This window comes from Pinus tabuliformis, chromosome 1_1 (genome assembly GCF_031772625.1).
Source record: "Pinus tabuliformis cultivar Carrire ecotype Pingquan chromosome 1_1, CPIR1, whole genome shotgun sequence".
In the NCBI taxonomy this organism is placed as follows: domain Eukaryota; kingdom Viridiplantae; phylum Streptophyta; class Pinopsida; order Pinales; family Pinaceae; genus Pinus; species Pinus tabuliformis.
In genome coordinates, this window is record NC_142297.1 from 937,209,852 (window position 1) to 937,231,899 (window position 22,048).

At 35.5% G+C, this 22,048-nt stretch overlaps 1 protein-coding gene and 1 long non-coding RNA gene across 2 annotated transcripts; both read right to left on the reverse strand.

Annotated features, from left to right (window-relative positions):
• Window positions 1–16,008: 16,008 nt before the first annotated feature.
• Window positions 16,009–17,572, reverse strand: LOC149217548 (cysteine-rich receptor-like protein kinase 42). Its single transcript, XM_089390270.1, has 4 exons — window positions 17,107–17,572; window positions 16,776–17,010; window positions 16,499–16,640; window positions 16,009–16,380 (listed from the first exon to the last, which is right to left on the reverse strand). The coding sequence occupies exons 1-4, from the start codon at window positions 17,570–17,572 to the stop codon at window positions 16,009–16,011; spliced, it is 1,215 nt and encodes a 404-aa protein (XP_089246396.1).
• A 3,154-nt stretch (window positions 17,573–20,726) lies between these two features.
• LOC149217549 (uncharacterized) lies at window positions 20,727–21,339 on the reverse strand. The gene is made up of 3 exons (XR_016250684.1): window positions 21,266–21,339; window positions 21,073–21,157; window positions 20,727–20,959 (listed from the first exon to the last, which is right to left on the reverse strand). It is a non-coding gene; the product is annotated as an uncharacterized LOC149217549 (long non-coding RNA).
• Window positions 21,340–22,048: the final 709 nt, after the last annotated feature.

Consider the following 22,048-nt stretch of genomic DNA (forward strand, 5'->3'; position numbering starts at 1 on the left):
TAGTCTTGTGTTTGCCAAACACATTTCCTTGCCATCACCACTCCTCCTCATTATCACTCTAATCAATATAAGATCAATTTTAATCACTATAATCCCTCCTTCCCATGACTAACTACCCTCCAATGTGGGGTCCATAAGTACTAGTGCTCTCTCCATGTTATACAGTCTCAGCGTCTGTTAATTGACCAATATCCACAAAATCATAAAACATTAGTGAGCAAGGAATCATAGTTGTTGGACGTTTTGGAAAATTTCTACTTTAAATATGAGATCCACACGTGTCATACAACTTCAATGAGAAACTCCATGTGTTGAGGGACACTATAGTACTTCTTTCTTTTGTTGATAATCTCGAGTAGAAGCACTCCAAAACTGAATACATCTACTTTCTCTATTAACTATCGAGTAAGGCGTACTCAGGCACAATGTAACCACTACACAATCAAATCTCCATCTCTTAACCCTCTTAAGGGTTAAGAGGGCATTAGCTCAATGCTCTTCCCTTCTGCTCCTATATTCCTGGACCTTGCAAAGTTCAACGTGCTTCCCTTTTCTAATTTGATAATTGCAGAATCCAGATGCTCCTATATTCTCATGCCTTGTAAAGTTCAAGCGAGCTTGACCTTTTATCATCGTTCTATTTTTCCTCGGGGTCAAGTTTAAATCTTTGTGATTATTTTTTTATTTTATTTAAGTTTATTTAAATTTTTATTTGGGTTAAAAATTTGGAAGGATGCTTCAAATTGAAAAATATGAATATTAAATTGTAACATTTTATTATAATACTAAAAAAATTCTTAGAAAGTTGTCCAAGAATGAGGTTTTTTTTCTTTTGATACCAACTCATAGGAAAGGGGACTCCACTTTCCATTATATTTGACCCATTCCATGCACTCTTTTCACTTCATCAATCATGACACAAAGTCAGCACAAGCCAAACTTCATTTGAATATTGTAATAGGTATAGGGAGGTACAGGAAGGCTCAATAGGGGAATTCTAGCAAATTCTAACAAACTAAGGAAAAAATTGATAGTATAAACCTCAAGCTAACCATTCTAGTCAAGAGATCAGCGAACATCTCATTCTCACATGAGGGTAGTGACTATCCATAGTTGATGCCCTAGTTTTGCACAATAGATGTTATGATATTGGTTTTTTTAGTCCAACACTAACAATCTTTTTTTGTTTTCTTATGTCATTATATCTGAACTTATATCATTTGTTTGATTTACTTTTAATAAAATTAGCAATAGAAAATTTCTAATATATATAATCTTCATTTAACAAAAAAATAAATAAAAATTTAAAATATAATTTTAATAAAATTAGTGCTATCATATAAATTAAATAAATACTAAATACCAATAAACATAAAGTAAGACACACACTTCATAATAAATTTCAAACATATATATATATATATACCATTTAATTTAACTTCTTTTCATAATAATAATAATAATAATAATAATAATTATATCAAGAAACATAAAGTAAGACACACATTTCATAATAAATTTCAAACATAAATATATCTATATATATACCATTTAATTTAACTTCTTTCCATAATAATATTAATAATAATAATTTGTAAAAAAATCAAATTTACCATTCTTATTTCTTTATATTTTTCAAAGTCACTGAAAAAGTCGTTCAAATTTACAATTCATGTTTCTCTACTTTTCTTAAAGTCATTGAAGAGTCGTTCAAATTTACGATTCTTGTTTCTTTATTTAAAGCCTCGGCTACCATTCTTGTTTCTTTATTTAAAGCGTCGTCCACCTATTCTTGTTTCAAATTTACAATTACGTATGGAATATTTTAAAGCGTCGTCCACCTATTCTTGTTTCAAATTTACAATTACGTATGGAATATTTTAAAGCGTCGTCTACCTATTGGATTTCTTGAAGGCGTGGAATGGGCTGTACACAGGTAATAGGCTTTATATACGAACGAGAATTTGTCGGCATTATGATCGTGTAATTATTATTTATAGTTAGGACGTTCTTATTTATAATTAAAGTTTTAAACTTATTATTTATAATTAGGATTTTTTTATTTTTTTATAATTAAAATTTTAAATTTATTTTATAATTGAAATTTTGTATATGAGAAGTGTGATGCTTATATATTAATTGATTATTATAATTAATACTAGTATAACCACATTAAAAATATTAATATGGTTGATATAATTGAAGGCTTCATAAATATAAACAAAAAAACTAAAGAATGTCTTACTAATGCACATATTTACTTGATTAACTATGTATAAAAAGGTTATGGGTCGATTTTAACTAAAAAAAAATAAAAAAATTGAACTTGAACTTGAAAAAATTGGATCTCTCTCGGCTCATGTTAGATCCGTATTTAAGATGGATCTATGTTGGTAAATAATAATGAGGAACTTATCATGGAGGAACTTATTAGAATTGGAATAATCTCAAATTTCTAGGAAATTGGTAGGCGTTGAAGTGGCACTAATCTAATGTTTTAAATTTATTAAAAGTCAATGCAACCTAACTAACTCTTTAATACACTACAACCGTTATATTTTATATTTATTAAAACTTCATCTATAAATGGATTGGTTTACTTAATGAATATTATGATGATTAAAATTTACTATGATGAATATATAGCTTGAGTGGGCCCAATGGTTAAGAGCATGTGTTTCCTCCTAAGAGGTCACAAGTTCAAAATTCAAGGGGTTATAGTGTATGTATGCCTTTGTATATTTACCAGTAAAAAAAAATGCAAAATAATACATCTTAATTAAATATGTTAAATTTGGTTAGAGTTAATGTTTTCAAATAAAAAATATCTTTGCAGTATGATTTTTTAATTTATTTTTATTTTTTATTTTTATTATTTTTATAATAGTTTTATAAAAATTTCAATTAATTATTTATTTAGTTTTAATTATTCCCATTGTTTTACCTAGAACCTAAAAATATATTTTTACCTAGAACCTAAAAATATATTTTAGGTTCTAGGTAAAAAAAAACTACCACAAAAGCTTAAAATCTAACAATGATATCTTTATTTTAAATATATATACAACTTAATGAAATATGGTGTAAAAAATAAATATATAAAATTTAATTTGTTGAATTTGTAGCAAGAAAACACTTCATTTGACTAGTGCCTTAGTTAAATAGAGAAAATTCGTTTTTCCACATCAACGGGTGACTTGGATTGCAGTTTTTGACTAGTGCCTTAGTCAAATAGAGAAAATTCGTTTTTCCACATCAACCAATGACTTTGATTGTAGTTAGCTAAAGTGACATGGCTTTGTCTCCTAGTTACATTAGTAAATTCGAGATATAGGCTAGAAGTAGAGTTATGCATCGGTTGATTGCTAAAATTTAGTCTAGTTGAGTTATTGTTAGTTAAACTCAGTTAAGTGAGCTCTAGTCATTAGTTGAGTCAGTTTAAGGTCATTTGAGTAGTTATAATAGTTGTTAACTCATTGATCTCTCAGTTAAGTAGTCAATCAACTAAAAATAGACCCAAGCATGCATCAAATTCGAATTGCCTAGTTGAGTGGATGGAAAAGGAACATTTGTATTTATAATTGTATATTGTTGAGTGTACAATGCTTTTGCGTTGAGCAAGTGATCAATTCCCCTTGGATTTGCGCAAATAGGGCTTTCCCTATTATTTAGGAGCTCAATTCCTCCAAGATTGCTCAAGGAAATAGGAGGTTGGTTCAGGCTTGAATTGGCTAAGTGTTGGCCAGAGCAGGCCAGGAAGCGGGAGAATAGTTTTACAGTGCAGGGCGTGCTTCAGAGTTGAAGCAAAACATTGTAGTTGTTTCTCTTTCTCATCTAAATTAATGAAAGTAGTGGAGGGGATTTTCCTAGTTGGGCTCCCCTCTAAAATCATAGTGTTCCTTGTGTTTTGATGGTTGCATGTTATTTCATGTGTTTCTATCATGTGTTTTCCTTTCCACAAAATAGTAGAAGAAATTTATGTCTCTTGATTTCAATTCGATTTCATAAGCAATAGAAAGTTTCTTGTAATTTCTAGATGGTATCAGAGCCTTAGAAGACTACATAGAAACCTTGTTCCAAATCGTCTCTTAGATAAATTTCAATTTGCGTAGTTTTTTCTACAGATTCTCTTCAATGTAGGAAAAATATCTTTCAATGAATTGAGGCTAGAGTATGCATTGGAGGGCACCTCGAATTTTTGTGCTTGGAAAGACAAAATGGAAGTTATCCTGGCTGATAATGGAGTATGGCAATATACAAAAAAGAACTTTTCCAAAACCAACAACATCAGATGCACAAGCACTTGCTCAGTGAAAGAAAGACACAACAAGAGTCATGAGGATTATTTTGTAGGGTGTTAGAGATCATGTGGCTTCGAACTTGCATGGAAAGGAAACACCTTTTGCAATGTGGAAAACTCTCACAGATCTATTCTAGAATCACAGTGATGCCAGGAAATTGGCATTGAGAGATAAACTCAGGAGCATTTGAATGCAAAAAAATGAAACAATTCCTCAATACCTATCTAGATTCACTTAGGCTCGAGATGAACCTGGAGGAGTAGGATAAAATGTGCCATCATATGAACTTGTGATATTATCATTCCTTGGCCTTCCAAAATCTTGGCACAACTATTAGGATTTGGTTAATGGAAGAGACAAGCTACTAGATTGGGAGAGACTTTGGTCTAATTTGGTGGAGAAGGAGATCATAAGAAACAATAGAGATGGTGTCACATCCATTGCAGAGAGGAAGAAAATTGTGCTCTAGTTGGCAAAGTAAAGAAGCCAAAAGCCATTTAGTCCCAAGGTGAGGCAGAATCCAGCCAGAACAATGGCAAGAAAAATGACCTTACCAAAATAAAATGTGTTCACTACCATGAATATGGACACTATGCAACCAAGTGTCTACATAAGAAATCCCATAGGGAGACTACATTAGGAGCATGAGGAGATGCTTTGGAATCTCAATTCAAGTTAGATTTCACCCTCTTTGCTTGCATGGAAAGGACAGTAAGAGGGAGTGAGCCATCCAATGTGCTCTGGAAACCATCCCAAATGTAAGAATATTGTTGACAAAAAACAAATGTGAAACATTAATCCTATTAGCCAATCTATGACCATTGATAATACTTGAGACCTTTTCCTTATTAATTTTTAGACTTATACCATCAATGACCAGTATGAAGAGAAAGGGAGAAAGAGAACATCTCTATCCCAATCCCCTTCCCACCTAGAAAAAACTCGATGGGGATCCATTAACCAGAACAGTGGACCACACCAAAGTAACACATGCCATTATCCAATCCACATTGCGTATAGTGAGTCCAATTTTAGTCAATATAAGCCACAGGAAAGAACAATCTACACATTCACATGCCTTTTTAAATCCACCTTCATAACTACTGCTTCCAGTTTCGTAGTGTGAATGGTGTTAATGCATTCTTGAGTTGTGGCAATAACATGATGAATTAGACGATTATGTAGGAAGCCAAATTGTTGCCTAGATATGAGTTACGAGAGAGTTTTCTTTGTGCACTCTGCTATGACTTTTGAAATTAGGAGGAAGGGTAAAATTTTTTGGAACAAAAGCAAAGAAAGTGGAGTCAATGGCCCCAAAAATCTATCCAGTAAGTCAAGATTCTTCAACCAAGTCTAGGATGTCCTATCCCATCAAATCAAAGAAGTGCATGAAAATATCCACTTTCCAGCCATCCAGGCCTAAACATTTATCTTTCGCAAAATATTTGAAGGCCTAAAGTATCTCCTCATGAGAAACAAGGTGAAATAGAGCTTCAAATTTTTCCTCATAAAACATGGTAAGATATTCCTCCAATCCCCATGTCTGATCCTCGATGCTAACTTCTACCCTAGCCTTGTAGAAATTCTCAAAATATGTGGCAACTTCTCTTTGAATATCCTCCATAGAATGTATTGACTCCCCATTATTAGATTTAATATGCCAAATAACGTTGTTGTTTCTCCTGTGATTCGCAAAGTGGTGAAAGAAAAAAGTATTTCTATCACCTTCACTAAGCCATATAGCCCTACCCTTGAGGTGTAAGGTAGTCTCTTATATCTCTAATATGTGCCTCTTCTTCGCTTACAACTCTTTCAGACAATTTAGTAAAGAGTGAGAAGGCGCCATCTATTCCATTATCCTGCCAAGACTATCAATTTCTTCCACAGTCAACTTCAATTCTGATAATAGAAGATTTTTTTTATTACATTCCCAGGTTCTCACTCTACTCTTCAGAAAACTAAGTTTTTGTGTGATCACATACATGGTTGATGTCCCTGGCTCCTCCTCCACCATTTTATAAGAAGTATTAAGTAGTTTATTAAAATATTCATCCTCCAACCACACTTTGTTGAATTTGAATGGGATACCCTTACTAACATTCTCCTTCCTCAATTAAAGAACTATAGGAAGATGGTGAGAGAAGAATGTACAATCAATCATGATTAGAGACTAAAGTGTCACAACCTTTCTCAAATCATGTAACTATTGCCTAAAATCCCCTCAAGTTATGGAAAGCCCTAGTAATTCCACATTTAAATAGAGCCCTCAATACAATCTAGAAATGGTTATGGCATGAATAATCCCAATACATAAAGAATGGCTTACAATTATTCTTTCACATCTCAAAAATTTGAATTATTTTAAATTAGGTAAAAAAAATTAGAAATTAACTCAGTCATATAGGAGTATTAGATCAATAAAAATTAATTAATTAAAAATAAATAAATAACCAATAAATTGCTTATTTTAACTATTTATTTGGTTCCTATAATGTTCCATTTTATTTTATATTATTTATCTTTTTTACTATTAAAAATTTATCGTTGTATCTCTGATATAAATATTTGATATGTTGATCTTGCTCTCCAACTTTGTCCTGATGATGAACCTCAATGGGGGTTTGCAACGTGTCGGCCCTAAGATATCTATTTGATTTCGCTGTGATCTTTGCTTAAATCATGAATAATAGAAGCCCTCAATCTAAGAAATTAACTCAGTATTATAATTTTTTTTGTAAGCTTGGTAGGACTCTCCGATTTTCAAGTTTACATGTCCATTATTCACCCTGCTACGGGGGGGGGTAGCACAAGATTCAAACCTAAGATCTCTGGTTCGGTGAGACTTCATTCCATGGCCATCGCCACTTGAGCTACCTCAGGCAGACCAACTTAGTATTATTTTACCCATTACTTCATAAATTATAATATATTCAAAATATTTTGGAATAACCCAAAATTATTTCTTAATATTTTAAAATTAGTAAAAATATTGAAAATTTTGATATATTTAGCTTATGAACTACCTTTGAAATTGTAAAAAATAAAACACGCGCATGAGATAGAATAAAGATAATCAACCTCTAATCCTAGATAGTCAAACATCACATCTCAGAATGAACCAATATATCATGAAACTATCAAACTCGTCATAATCTATGAAACCAAATAGAGTGTTTGACATGCTTGATTGTGTCAAACCCAGTAACACATTATCACACGGGATCATTGTAAATACACCCTTATTATAATCAATGGAGATAACTATAATAACAAGGCATCGCCTTACTTTCACCTTGGCTCCATAATGCTTAATGAAATATTACCACCTGCAGAGTGGACATTAGATGGAATCCTATAAGTAGCTACTTTCAATGATCGATTATTGCTTGATGTGTCATTAGGGTCTCACACAAGATTAGTTGTCACACGTTCAACTTGGTCTGAAGTGGCTAATACACTCTTCTCATTTATGAAAGTAGGCCTTGTGGGTGAAGGAATATGTTCTTCCCCACCTGTCAGCATGGACACCACCTGTGACATTGAAGGCCTCAATGTCGCACCTACTTGAGTACACAGAAGACCAATTTTAATCACTCTAATCCCTTCTTCCCATGAGTAACTACCCTCCAATGTGGAATTCATAAACTTCTATTGATCTATCTTCGTTGTATAGTCTCACGTCTAGTAATCACCAATATCGGCAAAACCATAAAACATTAGTTAGCAAGGAATCATAGTTTTTGGACGTTTTAGAAAATTCTACTCTAAAGATGAGGTCCACATGTGCCATACAACTTCAATTAGAAACTCCCTGTGTTGAGAGATATTGTTGTACTTCTTTCTTCTGTTGATAATCTTGAGTAGAAGCACTCCAAAGCTGAATAGATCTTCTTTCTATGTCAATTGTCCACGTAAGGCATACTGAAGTGCAATGTAACCACTGCATAATCAAATCTCCATCTCTTAACCCTCTTAGTATTATATGATTCTTTCTCATATATATGAGTTGTAATAGGTTCATAACCTACAATTTATTGAATAAATTTTGGAACATTAAGAGATTGAACTATAGGGAGAATTATTACAAAGTTCTTGCAACTCTAGTGTTAGCATGGCTTTCATCTTCTACAAATAGTTTGGCTAAGCCAAAGTCTACTATTTTGGGTTAGTATTTATTGTCTAGTATAATATTGCTTACTTTTATATCTCTATGGATGATTCGAATCTCAAACTCCTCTTGAAGATAAGCAAGCCCACATGCAGTCCCAACTATGATTTCATACTTCTCTCTCCAATTAAGTAAATGTTGTTTTGTTGTATATACATATATTGCATCACAAATAGTAAATGGTTGTATCTAAAACTTAAGAAGCTATGTGCACAAACTTGAAAGATTCCGAGATTCAAGCAAATATTAAGAATTTAAAGAGCAAGCAACAACAAACCGAATATAATCTTCTCGAGACTACTGTTGTGGAGGTATTCATAAACTAGCGGCCTTTTTGGCATTTCAATAGAGAAACCAAGAAATATCAGTAGATTCTAGTGTTGAACATGAGTGATGAGATTTGCCTCATTTATAAATTCATTGTCTCCTTGAGTTGAACTTATATTCTACACTTAATAGTAACCTCTCTACTGTCAGGTAGAACCCCCTGAAGATCAATGAAATTAAAAATTATTTTTTGTTCTCCATTATAACTGACTTGGACTTGCTACCTACTAGCATGTAATTCAATGGAAGGAAATGATCCTAGGCCCTTAACTTGAAGATGGATACAAACCCTCGTTCACCAAGTTTGTTTTCTGCTTTAAAATTGAAGGTAGCCTTCCTTATAGTATCATATTTGAAAAATGAGTTGTAAATTCGACATAGGAGGTGACAAGGTAACTTCCCCTTCCTCATATGTGAAATAAATTATGTAATGAAATAGGAAAATATTTCACCACATACAAGATAATAAGGTGCACACTGAATGATTGAGTAATTTTGGAACCTCCGGTTTGAGAAATCTGTTTTGGGCGAAAACGAAAGAGGCCTATGGCTGCAATTAACCCAACCAAAGTAGCCACTGTGCCTAGAGTTAACCCAAGCACATTACGTTTTTTTCCTTTTGCCAATTTTAACACAAAGCCTCACCATTAGATTGGCCATGTTAAATTTTACCAAAATGTACAAAACTTATTTATTCTTATCATTGTAAAATATGTGAAAGATGATACCATATGATGGAGTCGGTGGCGAGGGGGTAGGAGTATGAGTTTCGTCTACTTATGATGTGTTAACATTAAATTTGGCATGTTTAATTTCACCAAAATTTACAAAACTAGTATATTGCTCATCATTGTAGAATGTAAATTATGTGAAGGAACATACTAGATGATGGAGGCGGAGTTGATAAAAAGTTATAAATCTCGTAATGCAACTTGTAACCCATGGAAGAGTAGTCCACATCTACTTGTATCTTCAGTAACATTAATAACTCTTTTTGCGTAGCCGTCATAAATGTACATGTGAGGAAAAGATGAACCACCTCTTCCATCACCCCACCACATAGATAACATATGTCAGGACCCTAAAAACCCCTTCTTGTAAGGTTCCTCCACATGAGTGCCCGATTATGGTAGACCAACCACAAAAACACTTCAATTTTAAAGGGACCTCCCATCGCCATGCTTGTGATAGTCATGAGATAGACTTCGAAAGCCTATTCCCCTGTGTTATGTAAGAAGATCTTTCTTGACCATAATTTTTACAACATTCTCGCACCCTTCCCGTGATATTTTATTTTCCTTGTCAGTTAACATAATACCTGCATGACTGATCCTAAATCGACATCGATCCCACTCTATTACAAAAGCCTCTAGGAGCCCAAGGTCTCTAGAGTTCGAACAACTTAGGATAGGATATGTGGACTATCTATGGCTTGCAAGGTGGATAAGTGTATGGATGCCCAATGGATTTAAGCAGTTGATAATAGGAGCAAAGAGTAAATGCGAGCCTTCCGTATCTTAATGGAAACTAGGCCAACTATAATATTGTCATCCATGTCGAACTCCCAACACAAGTTTCCCACAAGCCACTACTTAGTCTGCATCAAACTTCTCTATACATATAATTCCTTCTTTCTTCATGAGCTCATTCATTGATCCATGCCTCAAGGCTAAGATTATTGTGATATTTATCACTAACAACATGTTCCAATAAACCTGCCCCATTGAATGCTTGCCAAGTTTTTTAGCAAGTAGAGCCATATTAAATATTTTTGTCGCTATAATGCCCCATCCCCCATTGACCTCATTCCAAGATATAACATCTAGCCAAACGAAATGAATTATATTTTTCTTGCATGCTCCATCCCAAACGAAATTAATGATTATCACATATATTCTTTTGATGATTGCTTTGGATAGTTTAGAATAGTGCATCCAATAAACTGAAATACCCTATATGATAGCTTTCATCATGATTAGTCTTCCTCCGAGGGTCATCCACTTATGATCCCAAAGTGTTAATTTTTTTCAAACATTTTAATTAATCAGTTCTAGTCCCAACACTTGTACTTGTTTGGCTTTAATAGAAAGCCCAAATACCTCAAACTACTTGCCAACCTACTCACTTTAACTTTAAACAAATTGGAAATCTCCCCTACAGCCTCCGCTTCCAACCTCTTAGTAATCAATTTTAATTTTTCTTTGTTCATTATGAGCCCTGATGCATCCCTAAATCTAGTGAGAATATAGTGAAAATTCATCCATTCATATATATTGGTTTCCCAGGTAAAGAGGACATCATCAACAAACATGAGGTGTGAATTGTTAGTGCATCTTGTGACTGCAACTAACAATCGTCCCCAATGCTCTGGCTTCTCTGATATCTCTAATTAATCCATTTACGACCAATATAAATAGGAACATCGATAGCACACATCCCTGTCGAAGACCCCTTATGACCTTGAATAAATCAATTGGAATCCCATTAATGAGAACAACCATTCACTGAAGAAATACATTCCATAATCTAGTCTATGAGCATGCGAGCAAACCTAATTTTGTGCAATATAAACCTTAGGAATTCCGAGTCGATGCAATCATAAAGCCTTGGTCAAATCAATTCTCACTAGACATGCCTCCAACTTGCGTAATTTGGTTGAGTGGATGCATTCGTGGGAAATGGCCACGATGTCTTGAATTTTTCAACTAGATAAAAAAACAAATTGCTCCCATGTAATCTGTATTTTTGATTTGATTAGCAATTAATTTGGAAACAATCTTATACATAGAATTGCATAAGGATATATGCTTAAACTCTATAAAGGATGAAGGACTGGTCTTTTTGGGAATTAGAGTAATGGAGATGTGATTAATAAAACTTGGAATGGAGCCTAGAAGTCATGATTCTTTAGCCATGTCCAATATATTGAATCCCATTAGGTCTTTGAAGTGTAAGAGAGTTTTACTGGCCAACCATCACGGCCAGGGATTTTTCATGAGTTAGGGCTTTCATTACCCCCTGTAGCTCCTCCATTGATAATAGCCTTGACAACTCTGCATTAGTCTCTGCATCCACCATGTAGGGGAAGAGGTTAGTGAATTCCAACTTATTAGAGTTTCTTATTCCATCCTTTTCCCTAAACTAACTACAGAAGTAATGAACTGCCTCTTTGTGTATATCCTTCTTCTTAGTCAAGACATTATTCCCCACATCTCTAATGTTCCATATGGTATTTTTCTTCTTCATTTTAGAGGCTAGGTTGTGAAATTAATGTGTATTCTTGTCCCCTTTCACCACCCAAGTAGCCCTGCTTTTCAATCTCCATTCTTCCTCTTCAAGTTTCAATATCTTATGTTTCCTAGTCGCTAGATTAAGGAGAAACTTACTTATAGATTGAACGAAGAAGCTTGGGCATGTGGGGTCATTCAAGACGACATCCTCCCTATCGATGTCACTCAAGTCCCTGATAAGTTACTTTTTCTACCTACAAACCCACAACTCTACCTCTATCTTCAACCTTCTAAGCTTGTGAAGGACCACCACCATTTTGAGAAAATGGGGTGGCTCTAATGGAGTGAGCTAGGAGGCTCTGACAATCTCATCAAATTCCTTCTCCTATAACCACATGTGATTGAACTTAAAAGGGAGAGCTTGCAAACTATTTTTCCCTATCCTTTCAAGGAAGATTTCATGATGGTCATAAATGTCATCAAAGTATATCCAAGACTGGAGTTGGCTCATTCTATCATTCAAAAATGCATGTACGAGAAACTGGTCCAGCCTTTTGGAAATTCCCTCCAGCCCAGATCACCCATTCCTCCACATCGGGCATAGGGAACAAGGGACAATATCCATAAGAAAGTTATGATCAAATAAATCCTTGAACTAACTTGCTAAAGGATCTAGTTTTCCTTTCTAGCCCAAAACCTCCTCATTTGTCATTATCAAGTTCAAATCTCGAGCCAATATAAGAGAATTTAGGCCCAAAAGCACACTCACATTAATTCAGTCCCAAAATGTCTTCTGATTAGAGTATAAAGCATATGTATTAACAATACGAAGTTGATGTCTTGAACCTCGCATATAGCCTGAAAAAAATTATCCTGACAATTGATTTATATGCTTTAAACGAAAATAATTGGGGATCCCACATGGCTGCTAACCCCCCCATCGAGAGGCCCAAGGCACACATCGCATATATCTCCCAGGTCGGACAAATTTTGATTAAATGGTCCTTAATTTTTTTTTATCGATCATTGTTTCTAGAAAAAGAATGACAAAGGGCTACTTAAGTTTGATAATGTTGAATAGAGATCTCCTTTTATGGCTTAACCCAAAGCCCCTCACATTCATAGACATCAGTATCATTAAGGCAGGGCATATGCAAATATATCCCCTCTAAGAACCAGAGATATAGAGACCTCCTGTCGTGGCGGAAAAAGTCATTTGGGCGGACACAACTGACCTCCCTAGGAGTCTAAACTCTCTAGCGACAAACAAGACAAAATGGAGTAATCTTTCTCTAAATATACCTTTTACCACATGAAAACTACAAGTGTTTAGGCTTACCTTATTCCAAAACGCTGTTGTTGTAGCCCGTCCTTGCCGATCCGGATGAGCTCCTCCTTCACATCAATTCCTGCAACCACAAACAATCAAACAATTACCAAGCACTTGCATTTCATATAATAAAACATATATTCAACATGCAGACCAAGGAACACATGAAATAACTCATTAACACAAGCTATTGAGAAAAATGAACCAGTTTGTATTAATAACGAAACAAAGAAACTCTTACAACCTGGCCTTGGTGTTGTGCAAGTTCCTCCCAGGGTCCATCAAGGGTTTTCCTCTACTTTGACAAAGCTCACCCACTTCCAAGTAGAATCAAGCAAAGACAATCTCTCCTCACAAGGCTCTAAATGGGAGTCCTAATTCCTGCAGCATTTACCCAAAGAAAATCTATAGCTTCAACCTCCCCTCCCTCTGGCTCAATGCCTTTATTTATAGTGCTGTAAAGAGGTTATTCAGGTCCACCATCAATGGGATAATCCCCCTCTTTGGGTGGGATAGCTCCCTTATTGATGGGATAAGTTCCTCCTTAATAGAGATACATGAACCAACTGGAGGCGCATCCATTTCATCAAACCGACCTCTAGAAAGTTCTAGAAGTAACCACAAGTAACTTTTTTAAGATGAAACTTGCGCATTTTGCCTTTTACAGAAGGACGCACCTGTCCTTTGACATACAGAGCGTCCAAAGACGCAGACTTTGTGAACATTGTGAGCGTCCCCGCAGGTAAGGCTTGAGAGAACCTGCGACCCCAGAGATATCATATAATAAAACATACATTCAACATGCAGACCAAGGAACACATGAAATAACTCATTAACACAAGTTATTGAGAAAAATAAACCAGTTTGTATTAATAACGAAACAAAGAAACTCTTACAACCTGGCCTTGGTGTTGTGCAAGTTCCTCCCAGGGTCCATCAAGGGTTTTCCTCTACTTTGACAAAGCTCACCCACTTCCAAGTAGAATCAAGCAAAGACAATCTCTCCTCACAAGGCTCTAAATGGGAGTCCTAATTCCTACAGCATTTACCCAAAGAAAATGTATAGCTTCAACCTCCCCTCCCTCTGGCTCAATGCCTTTATTTATAGTGCTGTAAAGAGGTTATTCAGGTCCACCATCAATGGGATAATCCCCCTCTTTGGGTGGGATAGCTCCCTTATTGATGGGATAAGTTCCTCCTTAATAGAGATACATGAACCAACTGGAGGCGCATCCATTTCATCAAACCGACCTCTAGAAAGTTCTAGAAGTAACCACAAGTAACTTTTTTAAGATGAAACTTGCGCATTTTGCCTTTTACAGAAGGACGCACCTGTCCTTTGACATACAGAGCGTCCAAAGACGCAGACTTTGTGAACATTGTGAGCGTCCCCGCAGGTAAGGCTTGAGAGAACCTGCGACCCCAGAGATAAACACATTTTTTACAAGACTTTCTCTCTTCTTTGAGTTTGAGATGGATAGCAGAGGCATAAGACTTGCCTAAGAGGGTAGCATGACTGTTGATTGAGCCATACTAACTGTAAATAGTCATGGTGACATTTTTTAGTGTAACACCTCCATAGTACCAATATCATTGTTAGAGAAACCTGGATCAATGGGGGGATATTGGGCTCCTCCAAAGCCTCTGAAAAATAAACATTTAGATCTGAATAAAACCCCACGCAGGAGGAAACTTTCTTATATTTAATACCTCACTTCTTCTAAACTGTCACATTCTTCCTCGATTCAGGGTTGACAATCAACTCTTGTTCCTAAAAAAACCCTTCTCAATGTTCAAGGGCTCAAGGCCAAGAGCCCCCTCTTGGGCCAACATTTCAAAATATGTATCCTTAGATAAGGGTGAGGAGGAATTCCCTTGGTAAGTCCCAAAATGGTGGGGTGAGGAACATGCATCCCTTGGGGAACAATAGTTATCAACTTCATTCTCCTTGGTCATGTAAATAGGTGAATGGGACACTAGAATTTTTCTTAATGTGGCTTTTGATGATAAGGAGGCCTGTAAATGAGCTTGGCCCATAGACCCACCCTGTCCATGCACTAAAGGAGCCAAAATAGTAGTTTGTACTTACTTAATTGATGTCAGAAAAGAATTAAAAGGAATATTTGAATCCTCTAGTGTGGTCGAGTGGTCTGTAATTGGAGACCCAAGGACCAAATCACCTTCAAAGGATGTGTCTCAACATTTCGCCATCCGTGAAGATGCCAATCCTGGGCCTTCCAAGACTAAGTGACCCAAGAAAACATTGGACATTCTGCAATGAAGTGTCTTGTGGCATGAAAAGCCAGGCACCTAAAGGGGATAAGATACTAAGATCTATGAATCTATGAAACCAAATAGGGTGTTTGACGTGCTTAACCGTGTCAAAACCAATATCACATTATAGCATAAGCAGTGTAAATGTCGACTATTATAATCAATGGATATAAACATGATAACAAGGTGCCGCCTTATTTTCACATTGCCTCCATAGTGGTTACTGATGTGCTAGAACACTGACTGTTGTTAGCGTCTCTATATACCTAATATTTTAACTGTGTCAAAACCAATATCACATTTACGCATGAGCAGTGTAAATGCCGCCTTATTTACATCAATGGAGATAAACATAATAACAAGGCATCGCGTTATTTATCACCTTGGCTCCATGGTGGTTAATGAGAGATTACCACCTCGGGAGTGGACAGGAGAAGATGTGGTGCCTACTTCCAACGACTGACTGTTGCTTGACGTGTTGTTAGAATCTCCACGAGGAGTAACTTTACCACGTTCAGCCAATACACTCTCCTCATCTACGAAAGCAGGCCTTGTGGGCAAAGGAATATGCTGTTGCTCACCTGTCAGCATCGACACTACTTGCGACATTGAAGGCCTCAACGTTGCGGCTGCTTCAGTGCACAGAAGACCAATTTTAATTACTCTAAGCCCTTCTTCCCCTGAGTAACTGCCCTCCAATGTTGGATCCATAACTTCTAATGCTCTCTCTGCGTTATACAGTCTCCATGTCTTGTAATTGACCAATGTCGACAAAACATAAAAACATTAGTTACCAAAAAATCATAATTCCATGGACATTTTTAGAAAATTTCTACTTCAAAAATGAGATCCAGTACAAGAGCCATACAGTTTCAATGAGAAACTCCATGTGTTGAAGCAAACTATGGTTCTTTCTTCCGCTGATAATCTCGAGAAGAAGCACTCCAAAGCTGAATACGTCTGCTTTCTCTGTCAACTGTCCGCGTAAGGACTCAGGCGCAATGTAACCACTGTGCAATGTTACGTACAATCAAATCTCCATATCTTAATTGTCTTAAAATTATATGATCCTTTGTAATACATAGGAGTTGTAATAGGTTCAGATCCTCTAATTTATTAAATAAAGTTTGGAAGATCAAGAGTACCGAGTTCCTGCAACTCTAGTGCTAACGTGGCTTTCATCTTCTCCAAATAGTTTGGCTAACCCAAAGTCTGCTATTTTGGGTCGGTATTTATCGTCCAGTAAGATATTGCTGCCTTTGATATCTCTGTGGATGATTCGAATCTCAGACTCCTCGTGAAGATAGGCAAGCCCACGTGCAGTTCCGACTATTATATCATACCTCTCTCTCCAATTAAGTAAATGGCGTTTTGTTGTATCTACAATTATTGCATCACAGAAAGTAAATGAATTAGCAAGCTACGTGCACAAACTAGATTCCAGGATTCATGCTTAAAGAGAAAGCAAAAATAGACCGAATATAATCTTGTCGAGGCTACTGTTGTGGAGGTATTCGTAAACTAGCAGCCTTTCTGATCTTTGAACAGAGCAACCAAGCAATCTCACTAGATTCCTGTGCTGAACACGAGTTATGATATTTTCCTCATTCAGAAATTGATTGTCTCCTTGCCTTGAACCTATATTCAACCGTTTAATTGCAACCTCTCTGCCATCAGGTAGAACCCCCTGAAGATTTATCTGTTGACCCACTGAGAGGTGCAGACACGTCAATAGAGTGAAGGTAAGTAGCATGCTTCTCATTAATTGTTTAATCTTCATCGCCGTCGCAGCGCACGACATGAGCTCAACGCTCTTCGCTGCTGCTGCTCCTCGTAAAGTTTTTGATGAATGGAGCTGCTCGTACCTTCTCAGGCCTGGCAAACTACTGCACGCAACTTGACCTTTTATCATGGATCTATATTTTTCCTGGCGTCTTTTCATTCTCATTTCATTTTATTTATTTTTTTTTTTGGAAAACTCGTTCATTTTATTTAATTTTTTTTTGGAAAACTCGTTCAAAATGAAAATATTAATAGTAAATTGTAAATCCAAGTATAATAAAAAAATTCTTCTGTTTGTATCCCCTCCCTCCTTTAGCATAGTATGATGCTAGCTTACATGAAAGCGAGTTGTTGTTGTCAATATATTCAGCATGCTTCTGATTAATTGATTAATTGTTTAATGCTAATGTCAATTTTATTCATTAAATTTAATCCCCTAACACTAATGTCAATCCTACTCATTCATAGCATCTCCTTCTTTCTTATTTCTTTTTTCTCCTTTTGTTTTTTTAACCTTGCTTATTTCTCTTTATTTTCCTTTTTTAATCTATTCTAATAAAACCCCTTCTAATCCCCTTAACCCTTCCCCTAAAACCAACCATACCCCTATTCCCTTCCCTTCTTTTTATTTTTCTTTCTAATTGCATCTTTTATCAATATAACTCAATTTTTAATTTTGATTTCTATTTTAATTACTTTTTAATAATCTAATATCTTAATTCTTTTTACTTCTCTTATAATTTAATATTTTATACTAATTTAACAGTTAATAGCAATATTTCATACTAACACTAATTCAATTTTACCAATATTTACTTCTATTACTTTAATTTTTATTTTAATTATTTCTCATTTTTTTTTAACTTTATTTTATTGGTAGTCTAATTTATAGATTGGAATATTTTTTTCATATATTTTTTCTAGTTAATTTTAATCAAAATGTAGCGATCTTTAAAACTTTAAGCTTAAGTTGTTTAATCTATAAAAATCAGTGCCTTCCAGCTTTTTTCAAAGCGTTGAATCCATTTATGCATGCAAAAATATATTTTAAGAAAAAACCACATTTTTGCTTGAAATTGTATAGCCCAATGAAAAAGAGTTACTATTTTGTCTATAAATTAGACTACACCATAATTAACAAGGGAGCCACTGTCGTGGCGGTAGTCCCTGCCGGGTCTGCGACAACAACAATACAAACGCTCGAGAATAAGCAAGTATACGCTGATGGAGCTAGATTGCTAAAGGCCTCTTGAACATGAAAATCATTTCGCAGAGTTTATAAAAACACAACTCTATGTAGTTGTTTGCAAGGGATGACGAACACTCGGATATTTATATCTCGGATGGATATAAAAAGGGGTTTAAGCTAAGAGCTGCCAAATTACAATGTGACTCGGTATTTTGAAGCAAAACCTTCCACTCGCACCAAAGGCTTTGTTCCATAAGAAGCTCCACAAGTAGTATTCATCACCAAAACTTATGTGTTGCCTCATCGCGTTGCCTCATCATGTCTATGACATATTGGTTGGCTTTCTTCGTCACGGGTTGTTGACCAGCAGATAGCTACTTGGCAATAATTCTAGAGAGTGAGGGCAGGTAAGCTACTTTGCCTCCACTCCCGCTTAGGCGGGTCACCTAGCTACAGCGCATGTAACATATAAGAAGGCTAAGACTTTTCACTTGCACTGTTAGGTGGCTTTGGTTACCAAGACCAAACAGTTCTGTTGTGAATGATTTATATGCATTGCTGGGCCTGGCTTTCCAGTGATCATTAAGGTAGTGGAATAATTTGTACGGTACATTCAGGCACGCAACAATTGCTTCACAGATTTTGCAATTTATATTCATTTACTATATCTGAGCATGCTATGTAAATGAGTCTATTAAGCTTTATTATTAGCAGGACCGGCTGAGCCGCAAGTCCATGGGTTTTCTATAATGAAATATATACACAAAGTATATATATTCCCATTATCGCGATGGGCCAATATGAACAGACAACTTACTCCTGCATTTGCCTGAACACATGTCGAGCACTTTGTCTTCCAACGACAAAACAAAGGATTTGTTTATCTCTGAAAAAAGGAGCTCTAAATGCATGAGTGATCAACTATTCCACTTTCATGTGGCAACTAAATGTCTATATTCTTCTCAAATGCAATAACATGAATAACATGCCTGATACATTATTCCTGAACTGGGCTTTTTCTTTGTAGAACAAAAATATTGTTTGCAGGCTCTCATCCCTGAAAATCATTCGAAAGGATAAACGATGAAATTCTCGCTTAATTTACTTTTCTTCATTTGTGATAACAGTGAAATAGAGTTACCAATGTATTTGGTGGTGAAATCCATCTCTCTGTCGATACTCACCTCTCGACGCTCTTCAGTTTTCACTGCCAGTGACCAAATTCAATTTCTCCATTAGTAAAGTATTTTTCTTATACTCCCTATAGAATTACTTTGCCTATGTCTGTTTATTCTCAATATGATTATTTAGTGAGATTAATCGGGCATATTAAAAATGTAGTTCTTTCTACTTATACAGAAATGGTTTTGCAAGGAGCATTGCCATCGCGAGGGAGTCGGTGCCATTCATTCTGTGAAAAATGGTATTTCACTCATTTTGTTTTATCAGTTTATCCAAAATGACTACATAACCGTGGCTTTGGAAAGAAAACCAATAGATGGTATGGCTAATTAAAAGCTTTAAACCCAGCGATTATATACTCTGGGTCTACTCAATTGGCAGGAAATCAACTTAGGAAAAAAAAATACAGAGCATGAGTGTTAATTTACTAGACCTTCATTGAATAATTGAAAACTTTTGCCTTTAGGCCCATAAAGTATAAAAATATAACATGCAGAAATACAGAACCCACCTTGTTTCTGAAAACTAAAAAACATAAAAATAAATAAAGAAATATGGTTGAGGCTAGAGAACATGCCTCTCAATTACCCCTCAGTAAATAGAATGTGACAATGGCCATCAACTGTTTGGCTTCTTTGTGGTCTGCTATTTATTCTTTACAAATAATAAATTAGTAAACACAGAGAACAAACCCTCTAATATTATGAGCAGACAATTATGATGCTAAGTAGGAATTGTCGTTATGCATGCGTCAATTTAATCATAAAACAAATAGTTTGGTTTTAAAACTAAGCGGGAAAATCCTCTCAGGCGATAAGGCCAAATTCCATAAGAACGTCGACAAACTTATTGCAGAGCCAAGAAAAGAACTATTGAGTACATACAGAAAATGATATAGAGAAGGCAATGTTGTCAAAAACTCCTTTTAAAAACATGTCGAAACAATAGTGAACGTTGTATTAAAAAAAATCAAAGGAGCTGCCATATACATATAAACTTTACAGTCAATATAGAAGTAAAATGGTCGAAAAACCTCTTGGATAATAAGTATACATGTCAACTGTCTAGATATTCAATTATACACTGAGAATAACAGAGGTTTTGCATAACTCAGTGTAAAGAAACCCCTTCGAGACGCAAGCCAATACTATCAATCGACTTGAAGCGTCATAGGTCCTGACATAAAACAACAATAAGATATCATGGAAATTTGCAAGTCTGAACAACCCTCGAATAAGTTATTAAACTCTAAATTGCTGGGACTACTGAAAACAGGTCGAAAGTAGCACCTGGAGGAAACAAGCACTTTCTATAAGCATGAGAGGCCCTCGAGAAGATTAGAAAACTCGCCCAAGAACCAGTCAGGAAATTTACCTGCAGAAAAATATTCACCACACTGGTGGAATCAATTAGTTTGTTCTAGGCATGCAACTAAAAAAACATTTGCTAGAGTTAATTTTGTAAACAAAAAGCCCCGCTTACTTATGTCGGACCTCCCGTCGCCGTGTTGGTCTACATGTAGCAAAGGGTGTCAGTGTACTGCAGTCACCCTCAACACAACCACCGAAGACTTTAACTGAAAAGAAGGTAGTGTGTCCGCTCATGGAGAGGCAAAGACCATACCTGGAATTAACAACAGAACTTGAGGGAGTTTGACTATAAGATTCCCCAGAAAGCCTGTGCGGTTGATGGACCTGCAGTCAATCAATAGCTCACACTTGGATTAATCACTATAGATGAATAATGCTGATGAGATTCATTTATTATATATTTGATATTTTTGTATTTATTAGTCTTGAATGGACAACGAACAGGATTTTTTAGTACTGACTTTGTTGTATCATTTAGGATCTGGCATCCACTACATAATATATATTGGTGTTTTGTTCCATTTTTCTGTGCCAATGTGCTTATTTGATGTTGCTCTTAGTTTATGACATGTATATATATATATATATATATATATATATATATATATATAGATACGGAAAATAAAATTATCTTTATTTGTATTTTTTGATTTGTGCTGCAGTTTGCCAAGATTTTCCAATGTTTGCGCCAACTTTTCCAATGACTCAATGTCTGGACCCTCAGCAATTGTTTGCCAACACCAATTTTTTGAACAATGAGATTCTGAATATCAATAATCTGCATGAAAGATCCTTTTTTTCAGGCTTCCTGCCATTCTCTTTTAGTTATTCAAAGTAACATATAAAGTATAATGGTCCAATCTTTTTGGGGTAGGCTCCTACAGATCACTGCTTC

What these genes read in the sequence shown, in the direction of transcription:
- LOC149217548 (XM_089390270.1), bottom strand. Translation starts at nt 17,572, where the DNA reads ATGAAAAGACGCCAGGAAAAATATAGATCCATGATAAAAGGTCAAGTT. An exon ending in CCTCGACAAGATTATATTCG is followed by an intron (nt 17,011 to 17,106) that starts GTCTATTTTTGC and finishes CAATAATTGTAG; the next exon opens with ATACAACAAAACGCCATTTA. An exon ending in TGGAGTTTCTCATTGAAACT is followed by an intron (nt 16,381 to 16,498) that starts GTATGGCTCTTG and finishes GTCAATTACAAG; the next exon opens with ACATGGAGACTGTATAACGC.